The sequence below is a fragment of the Bos indicus genome, chromosome 10, assembly GCF_029378745.1.
Source record: "Bos indicus isolate NIAB-ARS_2022 breed Sahiwal x Tharparkar chromosome 10, NIAB-ARS_B.indTharparkar_mat_pri_1.0, whole genome shotgun sequence".
NCBI lineage: Eukaryota > Metazoa > Chordata > Mammalia > Artiodactyla > Bovidae > Bos > Bos indicus.
Window position 1 is genome coordinate 37,635,807 of NC_091769.1, and position 20,811 is coordinate 37,656,617.

General features: G+C 42.0%; 1 protein-coding gene across 2 annotated transcripts in view; it reads left to right on the top strand.

The window, feature by feature from the left end:
• Positions 1-20,811, top strand: part of CAPN3 (calpain 3) — a 56,090-nt gene that overhangs the window by 9,296 nt on the left and 25,983 nt on the right. For both annotated transcript variants that reach the window (XM_019968598.2, XM_070797346.1), the window contains exon 2: positions 20,326-20,395. In XM_019968598.2, the coding sequence (XP_019824157.1) occupies positions 20,326-20,395 (70 nt within the window). The remainder of the gene's footprint in view (positions 1-20,325; positions 20,396-20,811) is intronic.

The window sequence follows — 20,811 nt, forward strand, 5'->3', positions numbered from 1 at the left end:
ACCTGTGGGGACACTGTAGGTCTCTTGCTCTAATGACTGCTGCCACTGCCCATCACTGCTAAAATTAACACTGTACCCTGTGTGACTTCCTTACTGAGGAGTTGGGGAGTGGGGGGTGGGGGGAGTCACATGACCTGAGTTACTCAATTCTGAAAGGAAGAAATCCTAGTTTGGCACGAAATAAATTTACTCCATTCCAGTGTGAGAAGAGAGGGAAGATGCAGAGTCATAGGGACGCTGAGGCTGTGTGCAGTGAGCGCTCTGTCCCTGTGTAGCTGCTTCTCTCAGGATTAGTATCTTTCCAGTGAACCTGGCTGGGAGGAGGTCTTCTTGTAATCTGTTTTAGTGTCATCACCTGTCAGACAGTTTGGAGAGAAGTTGCATCACTGGACTAGCCACAAAGAGGAAGCGCTGGGGACATGGTGCAGAATGGTTAAGTCAGATGGATTTAGAAGCAAACGGACCTGGTCGGAACCCTGACTCTGTCCCTAGCAAGTCACATAAAGTTTCCAAGCTTTTAGTTTCTTTTCTATAATGCAGATAGTGATACTCTAATCAAATGGCTGTTCTGAGCCAGTATCCATAAAGTCCAAGTAGGTGCTCAAGGTAAGCCAGCAATTACTATCGGGATAGGCAGCAAAGGGAGTGCACATGCTTTCGAGTCAAAGAAACTTCATTCATATCCCAGCTCCACCTCTTACCAGTGTGACCTCAGGCAAGTAAGTCCTTTCCCAGGACTTGATTTCCTCACCTGTGAAAAGAAAATCAAAGTTCCTACTTTCTTAGAGTTGTTGTAAGAATTAAATGAGATACTGTATATGACTTGCTTAGCATAATGAATCAAGAAGTACTGATGACGGTAATTGAAAGTCAAAATGAGATACCCAATTGAGAGTCAGCCCTCTCTATAAGCAGAAAATCAGTCATCACAGTGCCATCCTGGAGTGCAGATGGGGGCCGTGAGTTTCATTGAAAGTGACAATCCTATAAATAACTTTCAGGACTGCTTCCCATTATATCCCATAAGACAGCAGCTTTTCCCAGAAGTCATAATACGGACAGGACTCTAGACATCATAGGAGGAATAAGCTGAAATAACTCAGCAGTATTATGCTGCAAATGGGAGGGACAGAGACAGAAATAGCCAAGAAATGTATGAGAAGACGCATTTTGTTGATTATGAACAAGGAAGAGAATTGTTCATAACTCATGTAGTTCTTGAGCATTTGTTGTCTTTATTGTTTTTGTTGTTGTTTGGTTGCTCAGTCATGTCCAATTTTTTTGGACAGTATGGACGGCAGCACACCAGGTTTCCCTGTCCATCACCAATTCCTGGAGCTTGCTCAGACTCATGTCCATTGAGTCAGTGATGCCATCTAACCATCTGATTCTCTGTTGTCCCCTTCTCCTCCTGCCTTCAGTCTTTCCCAGCATTAAGGTCTTTTCTAAGGAGTCAGTTCTTCACATCAGGTAGCCAACTTCAGCATCAGTCCTTTCAATGAATATTCAGGGCTGATTTCCTTTAGGATTAACTGGTTTGACCTCCTTGCAGTCCAAGGGACTCTCAAGAGTCTTCTCCAACACTACATTTCAGAAGCATCAGTTCTTTGGTGCTCAGCTTTCTTTATGGTCCAAGTCTCACATCCACACATGACTACTGGAAAAACCATAGCTTTGAATAGACAAACCTTTGTTAGCAAAGTAGTGTCTGCTTTTTAATATGCTGTCTAGGTTGGTCATAGCTTTTCTTCCAAGGAGCAAGCATATTTTAATTTGAGGCTGCATCCACTATGGACACCTTTGTAGTGATGCTTCTAAGGCCCACATGACTTTGCATTCCAGGATGTCTGGCTCTAGATGAGTGATCACACCATTGTGGTTATCTGAGTCATGAAGATCTTTTTTTGTATAGTTCTTCTGTGTATTCTTGCCACCACTTCTTAATATCTTCTTCTGTTAGGTCCATACCATTTCTGTCCTTTATTGTGCCCATCTTTGCATGAAATGTTCCCTTGGTATCTCTAATTTTCTTGAAGAGATCTCTAGTCTTTCCCATCCTATCGTTTTCCTCTATTTCTTTGTATTGTTTACTGAAGAAGGCTTTTTTTCTCTCTCCTTGCTATTCTTTGAAACTTTGCATTCAGATGGGTATATCTTTCCTTTTCTCCTTTGCCTTTCACGTCTCTTTTCTTCTCAGCTATTTGTTGTCTCTTCTCAGAAAACCATTTTGCCTTTTGCATTTCTTTTTCTTTGGGATGGTTTTGATCACCACCTTCTGTACAATGTTATGAACCTCCGTCCTTAGTTCTTCAGGCACTCTATCAGATCTAATCCTGTGCATCTATTTGTCACTTCCACTGTATAATCGTAAGGGATTTGACTTAGATCATACCTGAATGGTTTAGTGGTTTTCCCTACTTTCTTCAATTTAAGTCTGAATTTTGAAATTAGCTAAGAGGAAAATATTTACCCAATTATACTAAAGTAAATACTGATTTTTAATTTCTCTAAAATTTATGATGTTATTTTGGGAAGACAATGGGCAGAGCATAATGTGAGAAACTTAAACTTCATTCCCCCAAGTAGGAACTCTATTGATACTTTCTAAAGATAGTAAATTAAAAAGTAATAGTACAAGCATATTATTTAAAAATATAGAGGTAAATACCAGGAAAAAGTAGTTAAAAGAATTAAAAGTGGCTGCCTCTGAGGTGAGGGATTTGTGGGGCAAGAGATTGCTCTTCCTCTAGATAACTTTTGTTTGATTTTTTAAAAACTTTATTCATGTATAAACCAAATAAAAATAAAATTATTTCTTAAAAAAAAATACTGACCTCAAAAAGTATTTTGAGGAGATTCCCAGGCAGTTCAGGATTAGGTCTTCAGGCTTCCACACTGCAGGGGGCACAGTTTTGATCTGTGGTCAGGGAATTAAGATCCCACATGCTGCTGAGCATGGACAAAAATAAAAAGTAATAACAATAAACTTAAAAATAATAAGTTTAAAAAATTATTTCGAGCTATTATAATATCCTGTAAAACTAATAGTATAGTTTCAAACACTAGTGAACATAGAATCTCCCTGACCCCTTCCAAGAGGATCTGAATCCTTAGGTCTGGGGTAAGCCCTGGGAATCTGCACTCTTAACTGGCATCCCAGGTGATTCTGATGTAGGTAGTCCAAAGACCACACACTGAGAAACACGTAGTAGATGAAGACTGATGAGCCCGCACAAACGGACAGGGAGACGCGTCCTCCTGATGGACAGGCTGCCAGAATGGAGTTTCTCCCCGGGCCAGCTCCTTGTACACACACTCGAACTGCCCATTTGAGCATGGTGAAATGTGGAAAAAGCCGAGATTTCTTGTGAATATAATTCTGACACACATTTATCCTCCTTCCTGGTCCACCACGTTCTCTGCCTCAAAGGTCTTGAACTCGGAACAGTGTGTGTCAGTTCACAGCCACTGGAACCCACTTTCACAGGGACTTTCATTCGAGGTCAAGCTACCTACCCTCTAGGCTCCTCTCACAGATTCGAGTCCTGAAATGGTCAGTCAAGGTCTTTGGGGGGATGGGGCAGGGACATCAGGAGAATGAAGGCTTCATTAACCTCAGACAATGGCCTGGAGCAGATTCCTCCTATGCATTCAGCAGCCTGTATAGGATTAGTGTATACAGCATGTTTCGAAGGCCCCATGCTATATCCCATTGGCCGCCAGTGTTAAAGGCCTGAATGCCTTTTGCTGAGGCAGGGTAAGCCTCTCTGTAACTATATTTTCTCTTTTTAAAGAAAGAATCCCAGCAAGACTGATGGAGGTGGCCTGAAGGTCTGTAGGCCTTGTGGCCTGTCCTGGGGCCGTCCCTGGCTCTCTTGCTCCCCTTGCCGGCTCCCTGTCTGACTGGCATGGCGTTGCCCCTTGACCATGGGCTTAGGGGCCTCCAGCCAAAGCTGCTGACTCTGACCACGGCCTTTCTCTGGGCTGTGTTCATTTGCATTGCGCTGCTGAGGGTGGAGGAGCTATATAGGCTCCGGCCCATTCATGGGAGGATTAGGCCTGGACGGAGGGCGCAGCAGGAAAGAGGCCACAGCAAAGGCCCAGCTCCACTCCCTGACGGTCATCATGCCCTACCTGCTGCCAGGATTCTTCTGTGACCGTGTGATCCGTGAGAGGGACAGGAGAAACGGAGAGGGCACTGCCACACAGCCCATCAAGTATGAGGGGCAGGATTTTGTTGTTCTCAGACAACGGTGCCTGGCTCAGAAGTGCCTCTTTGAAGACCGTGTGTTCCCAGCAGGCATCCAATCCCTGGGCTCCCATGAGCTGAGCCAGAAAACCAAGATGAAGGCCATCGCGTGGAAAAGGCCAAAGGTAGGGATAGGAGGGACAGCTCCTGGGGACAGGAGATCAAGTGGTCCAGAGCCTGACACCAAAGATCCTGGATCTGACCAAGTGGCTTATTAACATACTCCTGCTCCCAAATACTTTCCTGCTTCCTCCTGAAACTGGAGCTGTTATTTTCTATTCCTGAACTAAAGACTATTTAATACTTTATAAATGCCTGAGACTGTAAATATTTTTGAGAGAACTAATGCACTGACTTAAAGTCATAGTAAAACAGTAAGGAATCATTATCACATCTCTTCTCTAGAGCAGGTATTCTGGGGTGGGAAAGTGGAGTGGTGAACAGAATTAGGGCTCATAGTTACAAAAGGAGTTCCATGGAAGGTGGTGAAAAGTTGTGGAATAGGAGGCTGCAGGAGGCTGGAGACTTGTCTTCTTAACTGTTTGCCTAAGGCTGGTTCATTAGTGATATGTCACTTCTGTTTAAATAAAAAGGTCCATGCTGACCTGCCACACTCCTTACTGGGAAAAGCAGTTTGCTCTGCTGCTTGTGCTGCTAAGTCACTTCAGTCGTGTTCGACTCTGTGCGACCCCATAGGTGGCAGCCCACCAGGCTCCCCCATCCCTGGGGTTCTCCAGGCAAGAACACTGGAGTGGGTTGCCATTTCCTTCTCCAACGCAGGAAAGTGAAAAGTGAAAGTGAAGTCGCTCAGTCGTGTCCGACTCTTAGCGACCCCATGAACTGCAGCCTACCAGGCTCCTCCGTCCACGGGATTTTCCAGTCAAGAGTACTGGAGTGGGGCGCCACTGCCTTCTCCGCAGTTTGCTCAAGGATGCCTTATAGCCCGGCAACTGAAGAGCCCATTTGTTTCAACTGTATTCCGCTACTCTGTGCTTCTCAAACTGTGGTCTTTGGACTACCTGTGTCAGAATCACCTGGGATGCCAGTTTAAAATGCAGAGTCCCAGGGCTCATCCCAGACGTATCTATATTTCTGTATTTAACTGACTGTATTCATAATAAGTGAAACATGAGTTCATGGTGACTCATACCAAAATATTTCTCTTTGTGTGTGTATGACTTTTATATACTTTTTATCCATCAACTGTGCTATATTTTCTTATTAGTTCCAGAAATGTGTTTTTCTTTTTGTTATTTGTTTAGGATTTTCTCCATAGACAGTTACATCATCTGTGAATGAGGAGTTTATTTCTTCCTTTCCAATCTTTATAAATTTCCTTTTCTTGTTTTATTGCATTAGCCAGGACTTTCAATATGATGTTGAGTAAGAGTGGTAAGAGGACTATGGCTGATTCATATTTGGCAAAACACAAAATTCTGTAATGCAATTATCCTTGAATCAAAAAAATAAATTTTTTAAAAAAGAAAAAAAAAGAGTGGTAATAGGAGACATTTTGACTTGTCCCTAATCTGAAGGAGAAAGCATCTCATTTCTCAACATTAAATATGATGATAATTGTAGGTCTCTAAAAAAAGGTACATTTTCTTTACCAACTTGAGGACATTCCCCTCTGGTCCTAAGAGTTTTTGTCATGAATGGGTATTGAATTTTGTCAAATGGTTTTTGTGTATCAATTGATATGATCATTGATTTTTCTTCTTAGCCTATTGTGATGATTGATTTTCAAATGTTGAACCAGTCTTGCATACGTGGAATAAATCCCACTTGTCTGTAGTGTATAATTTCATTTATAATTTGTTGTTTTTGAGTTACTAATTTTTTTGAGGATTTGATTTTATTTTCATAAGAGATATTGGTCTGTAGTTTTACTTTGCAACGTCATTTTCTGATTTGAGTATTAGGGTAATATTGGCCTCATAGAATGAGTTATGAAGTGTTCTCTCTGCTTCTATTTTTCTGCGGGGTATTGTAGAGAATTGGTATCATTTCTTCCTTGAATGTTTGATAGAATTCACCAAGAAAATTATCTGGATCTGGTGCTTTCTTTTTTGGAGGGTCATTAATCATTGAACAAAACTTTTTAACAGGTATAGCCATATTCAGATAATCTATTTGTCCTTGCACATGTTTTGATAGTTTGTGTCTTCCATGAAATTAGTATGTTTTATCTAAGTTACCAGTTCCTGTGGTCATAGAGTTATCTGTAGTATTCCTTTATTATCCTTTTAATGTCCATGGGATTAGTAGTAGTGATCTGTTCATTTTTGATATTGGTAATTTGTGTCTTCCCTTTTTTTCCCTTGGTTAGCACGGCTAGAGGTTTATTAATATTATTGACTTTTTCAAGAACCAGTTTTTGGCTTTATTCTTTCTATTGTTTTGCTATTTTCCGTTTCATTGATTCTGCTCCTATTCTTTTTTTCTATTTGCTTTGCACTTAAATTTTTTTCTTTCTCTAGTGTCCTAAGGTAGAATATTGGTATTGATATCAGATCTTTTTTCTTTTTTAATATATACATTTAATATTGTAGATTTCCCTCTGAGCCCTGGTTTCACTGCATTCCACAAATTTTGATGTTATATTTTTATTTAGTTCAAAATAATTTGTAACTTCTCCTGGAACTTCTTCTTTAACTTGTGTGTTACTTAGAATTGTGTCATTTAATTTCCAAATAATTTGGGGTTTTTCAGTTATTTCATTATTGCTTTCTATTTTCATTCCACTGTCATCTGAAAACATACTTTGTATGTTTTATATTCTTTGAAATTTGTCAAAGTGTGTTTTATAGCCCAGAGTGTGGTCTTAGTGACTCTTCCATGTGATATTGAGAGCAGAAATGTGTATTCTCCTTGCGACCCCATAGACTGTAGCCCTCCAGGCTCCCCTATCCATGGAATTCTCCAGCAGGAATACTGGAGTGGGTAGCTATTCTCTTCTCTAGGATATCTTCCTGACACAGGATTGAGCCTGGGTCTCCTGTATGGCAGGCTGGCTCTTTACCATCTGAGCCACTGGGAAGTCCATATATGCAGTCTGCTGCTGCTGCTGCTGCTGCTGCTAAGTCACTTCAGTCATGTCCAACTCTGTGCGACCCCATAGACAGCAGCCCACCAGGCTCCCCCATCCCTGGGATTCTCCAGGCAAGAGTACTGGAGTGGGTTGCCATTGCCTTCTCCGATATATGCAGTCTCAGTTCAGTTCAGTCGCTCAGTCGTGTCCAGCTCTTTGCGACCCCATGAATCGCAGCATGCCAGGCCTCCCTGTCCATCACCAACTCCCGGAGCTCACTCAAACTCACGTCCATCGAGTTGGTGATGCCATCCAGCCATCTCATCCTCTGTCATCCCCTTCTCCTGCCCCGAATCCCTCCCAGCATCAGAGTCTTTTCCAATGAGTAAACTCTTTGCATGAGGTGGCCAAAGTACTGGAGCTTCAGCTTCAGCATCATTCCCTCCAAAGAACACCCAGGGCTGATCTCCTTCAGAATGGACTGGTTGGGTCTCCTTGCAGTCCAAAGGACTCTCAGGAGTCTTCTCCAACACCACAGTTCAAAAGCATCAATTCTTTGGCACTCAGCTTTCTTCACAGTCCAACTCTCACATCCATACATGACCACTGGAAAAACCATAGCCTTGACTAGATGAACATTTGTTGGCAAAGTAATGTCTTTGCTTTTGAATATGCTATCTAGGTTGGTCATAACTTTTCTTCCAAGGAGTAAGGGTCTTTTAATTTTATGGCTGCAGTCACCATCTGCAGTGATTTTGGAGCCCCCCAAAATAAAATCTGACACTGTTTCCACTGTTTCCCCATCTATTTCCCATGAAATGATGGGACCAGATGCCATGGTCTTTGTTTTCTGAATGTTGAGCTTTAAGCCAACTTTTTCACTCTCCTCTTTCACTTTCATCAAGAGGCTTTTTAGTTCCTCTTCACTTTCTGCCAGTACCTTATAATAGAAAGTACCCAATTTCTCCCTTCCTTCCCTCGAGACATTACTAACACGCATTTCACTTACCATATGCTATAAGTACTCAACATGTTTTTGTTTTTATTACTTTAAATAAAGTTATCTTTAGATTAAGAATAAGAAAAATAAAAGCTTTATTTTACCTTCATTTATACCTTCTCTGATGCTTTTCCTTTTTTTATATAGGTCCAGGTTTCTGTTCTAAATAATTTTCCTTCTGCTGGAGGAGCTTCTTTTAACTTTCCTTGAAAGGCAAGTCTTCTGGAAATGAATTCCCTGTGGTTTTATTTGTCTGAAAAGCCTTTATTTCTCCTTCAGTTTTTAAAAAATTCATTTATTTTTGGCTGCATCAGGCGTTAATTGTGGCAGATGGAATCTTTGTTGTGGTGCACAGGTTTCTCTCTAGCTATAGAACACAGGTTTAGTTTCCCGGTGGAATGTGGGATCTTAGTTTCACAGCCAGAGATCAAACCCACATCCGCTCCACTGTAAGGCACATTTTTAACCACTGGACCACCAGGGAAGTCCCTGTCCTTCAGTTTTGAAAGATTAATGTTCTGCATATAGAATGCTAGGTTGATGGGTTTTTGTATCAGTTTAAATATTTCAATCCGATCTTTCTTGCTTGCATGGTTTCTGAAGAAAAGTCTGCTATAATTCTTGTCTCTTTTCCTGTAGAGCATTTCCCCCCTCTTGGCTTCTTTCAAGATCTTTTCTTTATCTTTGGTTATCTGCAGTTTGAATATGATATGCCTAAGTGTAGTTATGTTTTATCTTGCCAGCATTTATGTTGCTTGATGTTCCTTGAGCTTCCTGAATCTGTGATTTGGTTATCTGTCATTAATTTTGGAAAGTTCTTGGGCATTATTACTTCTAATATTTCTTCTGCTCTGTTTTTTTTCCCTCCAGTATTCCAATAATGCATGTGTTGCACATTTTGAGTGTCCCACCATTCTTGGATGTTCTGCTCTGTTTGTTGTTGTTATATTCTTCTCTTTGCATGTCACTTTAGGAAATTCCTATTGTCTTATCTTCAATCTCGCTGATTTTTTGTCTTTGTCTTTGTCTAATCTACTGATGGATCCATCAAATATATGTTGTAATATTTTTTATTTCTATCGTTTCCTTTTGATTCTTTCTTGATTTCCATCGCTCTGCTTATATTACCAACCTTTTCTTGAATGCTGTCTATTTCTTCCATTAGCACCTTTTGACACACTGGTCATAATTATTTTAAATCCCCTACTTGGTAATTCCAACATCTATGTCATATCTGAATCTAGTTCTGATGTTTGCTTTACTGCCGGGAGCCGGCATATTGCATATTGAGTGCATATTGCATATTGAGTGCAGCACTTTCCACAACATCATCTTTCAGGATCTGGAATAGCTCAACTGGAATTCTATCACAGCGTGAGGAACTCCGCCCATGACAAAGGTCATGAGGAAGGAGGCTCGGCATATGCAAAGGCGGGTTCGAGCTTCAGGAGTCCCCCTGGAAATTCTCGAGCATATACCCCCAAAACCAGAGTCTGCCTACTTTCTGCTTTGTGCTTTCACCTACACCTCTGACTTTACGGGGGGCTGTCCCCCACTACCTCTCTGAAAAAAGAGTTAGCTTACAGCTCCAGTTAATAATTCCTGGGTGTGACAGTGTTTCAACCTACAAACTCCCTTGGAAGTCCTCTAGCCTGCCTGAATAGGTTTTTCCGGCCACATGTGATTGCTCAGAGCCTCCAAACTGTGAGAGGCATGAGATGTTCTAAACTGTCTAAATACAGATTCCTTTGAGCAGTCAAAAGATTGATTAGAAATTGTATTGGTGAAGGGATTTTCACTTGTTGGGCCAATATTTGCTGCTAAGTCTCCATATCCCTTACCTGCTGTGTCCCTGGCAGTGTATTGATTAATATAATTGGTGTAAGTAGTAGCTTTAATGTTTGTAACCTGGGACCCTTGAGTTAATTCTTTTTCTTGTTATAGCCCAGCACACCTTTGCTCTGTAGGAATGCAACTTTATCTAATGCTTTTTGGAGGCTGGCGCCTGACTTTAGAATAATCACCTTTAGAGAAAAAGGCCTCTGGGGCAGAAGATGATGCAAATCACCTAAACTTTTGCATATGATATGTTTGCAGGAAGAAAGCCTGGCTTACTGCATGACTCTACCCCTTCCCCCATTATCCTCTATGCATAACTTAAGGTATAAAAACTACTTTGGAAAATAAAGTGCGGGCCTTGTTCACCAGAATTTGGTCTCCCCATGTCATTCTTTCTTTCACCTTCTAGCTGAACTTTTCCTCTGAGGCAGGGAAGCTCGTCAAGCCTACTAATTTTGCCTGGGCTTCTAAGATCTGACCGGGGAGGCCTTAGTGTCTCCTCTCCTTCGGGAGAACGGGAGGACGCCTGTGGCCTTCGTAGGTGACGTAAATTCCCTGCTTTGGAATTTTATTCAGCCTCTTTTCTTCACTGAATTTCTTCACTGAGCTATCCTTATTTCACCACTCTTTATATCCTTAATAAATGTTTAATTAAGCAGTTGTTTCCTGATCCTCGCCAACGCCGTCCCCGCTTCGAATTCCCTGGATCAGCCGGGGCTGGTCCCTGGCACTTTACCTTTTCAGACTGCTTTTACCTGGCTTTTGACATCTCTTGTAGTTTTTGGCTGAAAGTAGACATTGTTTTGGGTAATAAGAACTGAGATAAATAATCCTTTGGCATGAGGTGAATTTTTTTTTGGTCACACCATAGTGGTGTGCAGAAATTCCCTGGCCAGGGATCAAACCCATCCGCCCCTCCAGCATTGGGAATGCAGTCTTAATCACTGGACCACTAGAAAAGCCCTGGCATGAGGATTTATGTTAGGCCAGCTAGAGGCTGGTTGTGCTATGGTTGTTTCTTATAGCTGCAGATGTCAGAAGCTTCAAATTCCTTTAATATCCTTGGTTTGTTTCCTCTCCTGACTTTGGGCTTTCCTAAGTACTTATCCGAGCTTACATCTTGCAGCTCTTTCAGCTGTAAGTCACTGTTATTTCACTGGAGCCCTGTTGATGTGGTAGTACAGTGGGGGAGGGGAAGTGTTCTATAATCTAATGATTAAAGCTCTGTCTTTTAATGGGCCTGTCTCTCTGGGCTGTGGCCTTCACATGTTTTTCCACTGGTATAGCTTTTTGCCCTTCTTTGGTGAGAAAGACTAGAGGGAGCTAGAGTGGGAGTAATATACTTCCCCCAACATAGGTAGTGATGCTTTCTAAGGCCCACTTAACTTCACATTCCAGGATGTCTGGCTCTAGGTGAGTGATCACACCATCGTGATTATCTTGGTCATGAAGATCTTTTTTGTACAGTTCTTCTGTGTATTCTTGCCACCTCTTCTTAATATCTTCTGCTTCTGTTAGGTCCATACCATTTCTATCCTTTATCGAGCCCATCTTTGCATGAAATGTTCCCTTGGTATCTCTAATTTTCTTGAAGAGATCTCTAGTCTTTCTCATTCTGTTGTTTTCCTCTATTTCTTTGCATTGATCGCTGAGGAAGGCTTTCTTATCTCTTTTTGCTATTCTTTGGAGAAGGCAATGGCACCCCACTCCAGTACTCTTGCCTGGAAAATCCCATGGACGGAGGAGCCTGGTAGGCTGCAGTCCATGGGGTGGCTAAGAGCCAGACACGACTGAACGACTTCACTTTCACTTTTCACTTTCATGCATTGGAGAAGGAAATGGCAACCCACTTCAGTGTTCTTGCCTGGAGAATCCCAGGGACGGAGGAGCCTGGTAGGCTGCAGTCCATGGGGTCGCTAAGAGTTGGACACGACTGAGCGACTTCACTTTCACTTTTCACTTTCCTGCATTGGAGAAGGAAATGGCAACCCATTCCAGTGTTCTTGCCTGGAGAATCCCAGGGACGGAGGAGCCTGGTGGGCTGCCGTCTATGGGGTCCCACAGAGTTGGACATGACTGAAGCAACTAAGCAGCAGCAGCAGCAGCTACATTCACATGCTTATATCTTTCCTTTTCTCCTTTGCTTTTCACGTCTCTTCTTTTCACAGCTATTTGTAAGGCCTCCCCAGACAGCCATTTTGCTTTTTTGCATTTCTTTTCCATGGGGATGGTCTTGATCCCTGTCTCCTGTACAATGTCACGAACCTCTGTCCATAGTTCATCAGGCACTCTGTGTATCAGATCTAGTCCCTTAAATCTATTTCTCACTTCCACTGTATAATCAAGGGATTTGATTTAGGTCATACCTGAATGGTCTGGTGGCAAAGAGTCAGACATGACTGAGCGACTGAACTGAACTGAACTGAACAACATAGGTAAGACGGGAAAAGCCTTTTCCCCTGTAGGAGGATCTTTCTTGAATTTTCACCATAAGAACTTAGTGGAATTTTTGGAGGTAGAAACCATGAAAGTATGGGGGAGGTGGGTTCTTCTAAAGACTGTGGCCTCCAGAAGTTTCTCACTCTGTGCTAGTCCTCACTCAGCTTCCAGAAATTCATCAAGGTTACTATTTCAGTGTTTCTCCCAGTTGGTGGCTTAGGCAGCTGCTGCCCCAGATAAACAGATCTTGGCTATAACTCTCTGGTTTCACTTGCATCTTTATTTCAGTGTAGTGGGTTGACCTCTAACCTCAATTCTCTGATGGGTCCAAGCAAAGTCACTGGTTTTCAGGTGTTTGGCTTTTTCTTGTGGTAAGGAAGGGAGTGATGACTTCCAAGCCCTTTGCATGTTGGAGCTGAAACCAGAAGTCCCCTACCTACATCTATATTAGCCCACCCTTTTAAATGCGTGTTTTTATTTATCTTATAATGCACATTATATGTTAGGATAATACACTCAGATAATTTAAAACTAATAAAAATGCTTTTGTAGAGTTGTGTGTTCAGAACATTTCAATGATGGAAAGAAGGTGAAAGTGTTAGTTGCTCAGTTGTGTCTGACTCTTTGCAACCCCATGGACTGTAGCCCGCCAGGCTCTTTTGTCCATAGGATTCTCCAGGCAAGAATACTGGAGTGAGTAGCCATGCCCTTCTCGAGGGGATCTTCCCTACCCAGGGATCCAACCTGGGTCTCCTGCATTGCAAGCAGATTCTTTACCATCCGAGCCACCAGGAAAATGCTCTTATGATGGAGGTATACAATAAAAAAAATGTTTGGAGACACTGTGCAAACCACAGCACTCAAAAATGGAGGAAATGGTTACCTGATGCTAATTGCTGTGGCTCCATCACTAACAGATCCAGTCTCATGCCAAATTATAGCCAAAGGAGTGACCAGAAGCCTTAGGTCCCCAAGCTAAAGTGACAGAGCCAGCATGATTTACCCTTTGTTTATATTAACCCACAAAAACAGGTCTCAGACACTCCAGAAAAGTGGGCAGTGAGGAGGGTATCTAGGCAAATCTAGCTATTCTATGAATTAATCCTCAACAAGCTTGCTAACTGACCCTCACCAAACAGACATCTCTCATGAGGACACACAATTGAGGGTCTCTAGGCTGGGGGTTTCCCAGAGGGCAGGCAGGGATGATTTCCTCTTTTTATCATATCCTTCAATCCCCCAGCCCTGTACATACTCAGAAGTCCAATTAGTGTCTGTTGAGTTTAGCTGAGGTAGTATTGAAGGTAAATGTAGCATATTGGGGAATCTCTACCATTGCAAAAAATGTAACTCCATTCAAATACCTGGACTTGTAAGCAGACGGGAGAGAAAGCAGTGCAGCTGCTGCTGCCTTTCCAAGTTGTCAGCCCTGGAATTGGTGGCAGATGGGGGGACGAGGCTTCTGAACCTGTAGACCCAAGGAGAGAAAGCTACCCCTGTGACAGCTAAAAAATGTAGCCAAAATTCCATTATTTGAGTCAGTCTATAATATGTTCTCTTATAAGAGGGGCAGGACACTCAGTAGTCAAGCATCTCAGTTGGCAAGTAACAGAGGCCCAACTCAAACTAACTTAAACCAAAAAACGTTCTATAACTGAATTTTCAAAGGTGATGATTGGGTTTAGAGGAATCCAGGCCTCAAACCACGTCAAGCACACTTCCTAACATTATCTGTCTGTCTATTTATCACCTCTGCCCTCTCCACCCACTCCTCCATCTGCTTCTTCTGAGCTGTCTTTACTCTCAAGTAGGTTACCTTCACAAAGGGGCAGAAATGGCCACAAGCAGCTTCAGGCTGACATTCTCCAGCTTAGTAACTCCTGGAGGAGAATGTATTTCTTTCTCAATAGTTACAACAAAAGACTTGGCCCATATCTCTTGGCCTAGATTTGGTCATCTGCCCATTCCTGAACTAATCGCCTTCACTCTAGTTGCCCCAACAGCCGTGTGGAGCTGGGTGAAGGGGGAAGCCCACTGGAACGAGTGCTGACAGTAGGGTTGCTCTCCAGCTGAAAACTGAGGTATAATTTCAGGAGAGGGGGAATGTATTGCAAGGATGCAAAATACTGGGGAGACAAAAATAACATGTTAACTATACCTTAATTGCTTTGCTTTTTAAGAGTCTTATTTGAAATAATGAGAGTTTTATATTTTATTAGGGGAAAACGGTTTTTAAAGACCGTATTCTGGTAGTTGATATTCTCTTTACTAAATTTTTCCTGCTTCTAGTTTTTATGTTTTGTTTTAGTGCAGGGAGATAGAAAATTTTGTTAGACAAAAATGAATCATGAGTTATACTTAAATATCCAACTCAACTTTAACATTGCTGGGTTTTTACTTAAGTTATTCACTTTTATAATTTTACATATTTTCTTTTTTAATGAAATCTCTTTTTGAAGTTTACTTCTTTTTGGCCGTGCTGGGTCTTTGTTGCTATGTGGGCTTTTCTCTAGTTGAGGCAAGCAGGGGCCACTCTCTCGTAGTGCGCGGGCTTCTCACTGCAGCGGCTTCTCTTGTGGTGGAACACTGGATCCAGAGCGAGGGTTCAATAGTTGTGTTTCAAGGACTTAGTTACTCTGAGAGCATGTGGGATCTTCCCAGACCAGGGTTCAAACCCCTATCTCCTGCATTGGCAAGTGTATTCTTTACCACTGAGTCAGTAGGGAGGCCCCCTACATATTCTCTTTTACACTAAAAATATCCTAATTCCTAATGACATTAATGTACATTATTTACTTTATCCTACATGTGAAAGTTTTGAAGTAGTAACAATATTATTTTTATTTATTATGGTTCACATTTCATTATGGTTTGGGGGTTGACCTTAGGATGTAAGGTTTAGCCTTTGACTGTATGGATCCCAAAAAACTGTGGAACATTCTTAAAGACATGAGAATACCAGAACACCTTACCTGCCTCCCGAGAAATCTGTGTGTAGGTCAAAAAGCAACCGTTAGAACTGGACATGGAACAATGGACTGTTTCCAAATTGAAAAAGGAGTACGTCAAGGCCATATATTTTCACCCTGCTTATTTAACTTATATACAAAGTTTATCATGCGAAATGCCAGGCTGGATGAAACACAAGCTGGAATCAAGATTGCTGGCAGAAATATCAATAACCTCAGATATACAGATGACAACACCATTATGGCAGAAGGCAAAAGGGAACTAAAGAGCAATTTGATGAAGGTGAAGGAGAAGAGTGAAAAAGCTGGCTTAAAACTCAGGATTCAAAAACCTAAGATCATAGCATCTGGTCCCATCACTTTATGGCAAATAGATGGGGAAACAATGGAAACAGTGACAGACTTTATTTTCTTGGGCTCCAGAATCACTGCAGATGGTGACTGCAGCCATACAATTAAGAGATGCTTGCTTCTTGGAAGAAAAGCTATGACCAACCTAGACAGCATATTAAAAAGCAGAGATATTACCTTGCCAGCAAAGGTCCATCTAGTCAAAGCTATAGTTTTTCCAGTAGTCATGTATGGATGTGAGAGTTGGACTATAAAGAAAGCTGAGTGCCAAAGAATTGATGCTTTTGAACTGTGGTGTTGGAGAAGACTCTTGAGAGTCCCTTGGACTGCAAGGAGATCCAACCAGTCCATCCTAAAGGAAATCAGTCCTGAATATCCATTGGAAGGACTGATGTTGAAGCTGAAACTCCAATACTTTGGCCACCTGATGCGAAGAACTGACTCACTGAAGACACCCTGATGCTGGGAAAGATTGAAGGCAGGAGGAGGGGATGACAGAGGATGAGATGGTTGGATGGCATCATGGACTCAATGGACATGAGTTTCAGCAAGCTCTGGGAGTTGGTGATAGACAGGGAAGCCTGGTGTGCTGCAGTCCATGGGATAGCAAAGTTCAGTTCAGTTCAATCTCTCAGTTGTGTCCAACTCTTGGCGACCCCATGGACTGCAGCATGCCAGGCCTCCCTGTCCATCACCGGCTCCCGGAGTTTACTCAAACTCATGTCCATTGAGTCAGTGATGCCATCCAACCATCTCATCCTCTGTCGTCCCCTTCTCCTCCTGCCCTCAATCTTTCCCAGCATCAGGGTCTTTTCACATGAGTCAGCGCTTTGCATCAGGTGGCCAGAGTATTGGAGTTTCAGCTTCAACATCAGTCCTTTCAGTGAACACCTAAGACTGATCTCCTTTAGGATGGACTGGTTGGATCTCCTTGCAATGTAAGGAATTCTCAAGAGTCTTCTCCAAAACCACCATTCAAAAGCATCAGTTCTTCAGCCCTCAGCTTTCTTTATAGTCCAACTCTCACATCCATACATGACTAGTGGAAAAAACATAGCTTTGACTAGACAGACTTTGTCAGCAAAGTAATTTCTCTGCTTTTTAATTTGCTGTCTAGGTTGGTCATAGCTTTTCTTCCAAGGAGCAAGTATCTTTAATTTCATGGCTGCAGTCACCATCTGCAGTGATTTTGGAGCCAAAAAAAAGAAAGTCTGCCACTGTTTCCATTGTTTCCCCATCTATTTGCTATGAAATGATGGGACCAGATGCCGTGATCTTAGTTTTCTGAATGTTGAGTTTTAAGCCAACTTTTTCACTCTCCTCTTTCACTTTCACCAAGAGGCTCTTTAGTTCTTTGCATTCTGCCACAAGGGTGGTGTCATCTGCATATCTGAGGTTATTGATATTTCTCCCAGCAATCTTGATTCCAGCTTGTGCTTCATCCAACCTAGCATTTCTCATGATGTACCCTGCATATAAGTTAAATAAACATGGTGACAATATACAGCCTTGATGTACTCCTTTCCCAATTTGGAACTCCTTATTGCCAAATTCAGACTTGAATTGAAAAAAGTAGGGAAAACCACTATACCATTTAGGCATGACCTAAATCAAATCCCTTATGATTATACAGTAGAAATGAGAAACAGATTCAAGAGATTAGATCTGATAGACAGAGTGCCTGAAGAACTATGGATGGAGGTTTGTGACATTGTACAGGAGGCAGGGATCAAGACCATCCCCAAGAAAAAGAAATGCAAAAAGGCACAATGGTTGTCTGAGGAGGCCTTACAACAGCTGCAAAAAGAAGAGAAGCAAAAGGCAAACGAGAAAAGGAAAGATATGCCCATTTGAATGCAGAGTTCAAAGAATATCGAGAGAGAAAAAGCCTTCCTCAGTGATCAATGCAAAGGAATAGAGGAAAACAATAGAATGGGAAAGACTAGACATCTGTTCAAGAAAATTAGAGATACCAAGGAAACATTTCATGCAAATATCGGCACAATAAAGGACAAAAATGGTATGGACCTAACAGAAGCAGAAGATACTAAGAAGAGGTGGCAAGAATACACAGAAGATACAAAAAAGATCATCACGACCCAGATAATCACGATGGTACGATCACTCACCTAGAGCCAGACATCCTGGAATGTGAAGTCAAGTGGGCCTTAGGAAGCATCACTATGAACAAAGCTAGTGGAGGTGATGGAATTCCAGTTGAGCTATTTCAAATCCTAAAAGATGATGCTGTGAAAGTGCTGTACTCAATATGCCAGCAAATTTGGAAAACTCAGCAATGGCCACAGGACTGGAAAAGGTCAATTTTCATTCCAATCCCAAAGAAAGGTAATGCCAAAGAATGCTTAAACTACTGCACAATTGCACTCATCTCACACGCTTGCCTGGAAAATCCATGGATGGAGGAGCCTGGTACGCTGCAGTTCATGGGGTCGCTAAGAGTCGGACACGACTGAACGACTTCACTTTCACTTTTTACTTTCATGCATTGGAGAAGGAAATGGCAACCCACTCCAGTGTTCTTGCCTGGAGAATCCCAGGGACGGGGAAGCCTGGTGGGCTGCCGTCTATGGGGTCGCACAGAGTCGGACATGACTGAAGCGACTTAGCAGCAGCAGCAGCAGCAGCACACGCTAGTAAAGTAATGCTCAAAATTCTCCAAGCTGGGCTTAAACAGTACCTGAACCGTGAACTTCCAAATGTTCAAGCTGGATTTAGAAAAGGCAGAGGAACCAGAGATCAAATTGTCAACATCTGTCGGATCATCGAAAAAGCAAGAGAATTCCAGAAAAACATCTACTTCTGCATTATTGACTATGCCAAAGCCTTTGACTGTGTGGATCACAAAAAACTGTGGAAAATTATTAAAGAGACAGGGTCGCAAAGAGTTGGACACAACTGAGCGACTAAACTGAACTGAACTTAGGATATGTCCCAAAAGGAATAAACAGCCAACATTTTACATTGCAAGTGACTTGTAAGAATTCATTTTATGTATGTGATCATGCCATCAATTTGATAAGCAGTTAGGTTCCTTTTCTTCAATCTGCTTTCAGCTTTTACAGATTGCTTTTTTCCCCACTAAAATTAGTATACCAGTTTATTACTCTTTTCAGTATTAACCATTTTGTCTGGTGTGTAGTAGTATCACATTGTAGTGTTAATTTGAACTTCCCTTATGATTAGTGATGTTGAGCATTTTCCCATGCACTTTTTGCCATTTGTATGAGGCTCCTATGGCTGCTATAATATATTACCATAAACTTGGTAGCTTAAAATAAGAATTTTATTCTTTCACAGTTACAGATTGCTTTTTAAAATTGCATTTTCTTCAATTTTGTTTTTAATTCTATAAAATGTACATAGTTCCTAAGTCAAAATTCTTTTAAAACAGATATATTCAGAATTTTACTTCCATCCCTATATTCACCACTTAATCCTTTCCTCCCCTATAGATAACCTTTTAAAAAATTATTATTTGGGGTTTATCCTTCCATTGATAAGAGCTTCAAGGGGGTGGTGTGTGTGGTGTGATCTATGCACGACTTTCCATCTAGTAGGTGAGACAGATCCTTGAGCTCAGGGAGATTCACTCACTGAGCTCACTCACCCGGGTTGTTGTATTGGGGAAGACAGAAAAACAGAGAGGGCTATATCACCAAGATAGCAAGGCTTCTTGAAGCCGTGAAGGACAAAGTTAAAACCAAAACCCAGAATCTATAATTATTTCTGAAGTTAAAATACAAAGCATGACACATCCGAACAAACACAAGAGCACCCTCTGTTGGCCTCTGTTGGGATGCATAGAACCGGCAGTGCCTGGATTTGAAAACTGCTGAGACCAGGGTGTCATGTTGGGTTAGCGTTATTAAAGAAATACACCTGCCAACAGACTGGGAGGCCTTCGAGGCCCATGTCAAATTTATTCTTGGCTCTCCCCAGCTTTCAAGTCCTGTGGCCCTTGGGACACATGCTGATAGGAAATATCTATGTTACCACATCCAAGGGAAAAAGATCCTTACTTTCCCTCCTGCACCTCTTTTCCTGGCTTAGAAAAAAAACAAGAGCCGTGTTTTCTACCGTCCCTTGGTCAAAGCTGTGGAAGTAATGACACTGCCCTAACTCTCAAGGTGCTTCCTTACTCAGACAATGTATCACTGTGAGGGATCAGTGTGGAACAATGAGAAAAGGAGTCATGCATCTGGCTTCTCCTCCCTGCTAGCTGTGTGTCCTTGGGCAAATTCTTAACCTCTCTGAGTCTTGGTGTTCTCATCTGAAAAATAAGAACGGTAGTATCCAATTCATGGGCGTTTCTGAGGTTTAAATGAGTGGTGTGTGTAAAACTCCTGATATGTGATGCCAGTACTGCATATGAACCTCAGTAAATAATAGCTACTACTACTATTATTATTTCCTTTTTGCTTCACAGGAAATTTGTGAGAATCCCCGATTTATCGTTGGTGGAGCCAATAGAACTGACATCTGCCAAGGAGATCTAGGTAGGAAAGTTTCTCTGGTCCTATTTAGCCAAACAATCAAAGGGGTGATAAGGGGTATGATCCTTTTATAGTAAGTAAAGGGACACGAATCTGGTTTTACTTGTAATGAATTTGGGGGAAGTAGTTTTGATAACATTATTTAAACTCATTCAGCTCTGTGTTGGTGATTGCTTCATTTAATTTCTGTCCCTCCCACCTTTCTCATCAGTTGTTTGCCTTGTGTCACAACAGGAGGTCGCCTCCTCTCCAGAGTCTCCAGGACACTCACACACCCCACTCAGCAAGACAAAAGCCCTGTTTCTAGCAGGACCCACCTTCCTTAAAGGGCTTCCCTTGTGACTCAGTGGTTAAGAGTTTGCCTGCCAGTGCAGGAGATGGGAGTTTGATCCCTGGGTCAGGAAGAGTCCCTGGAGAAG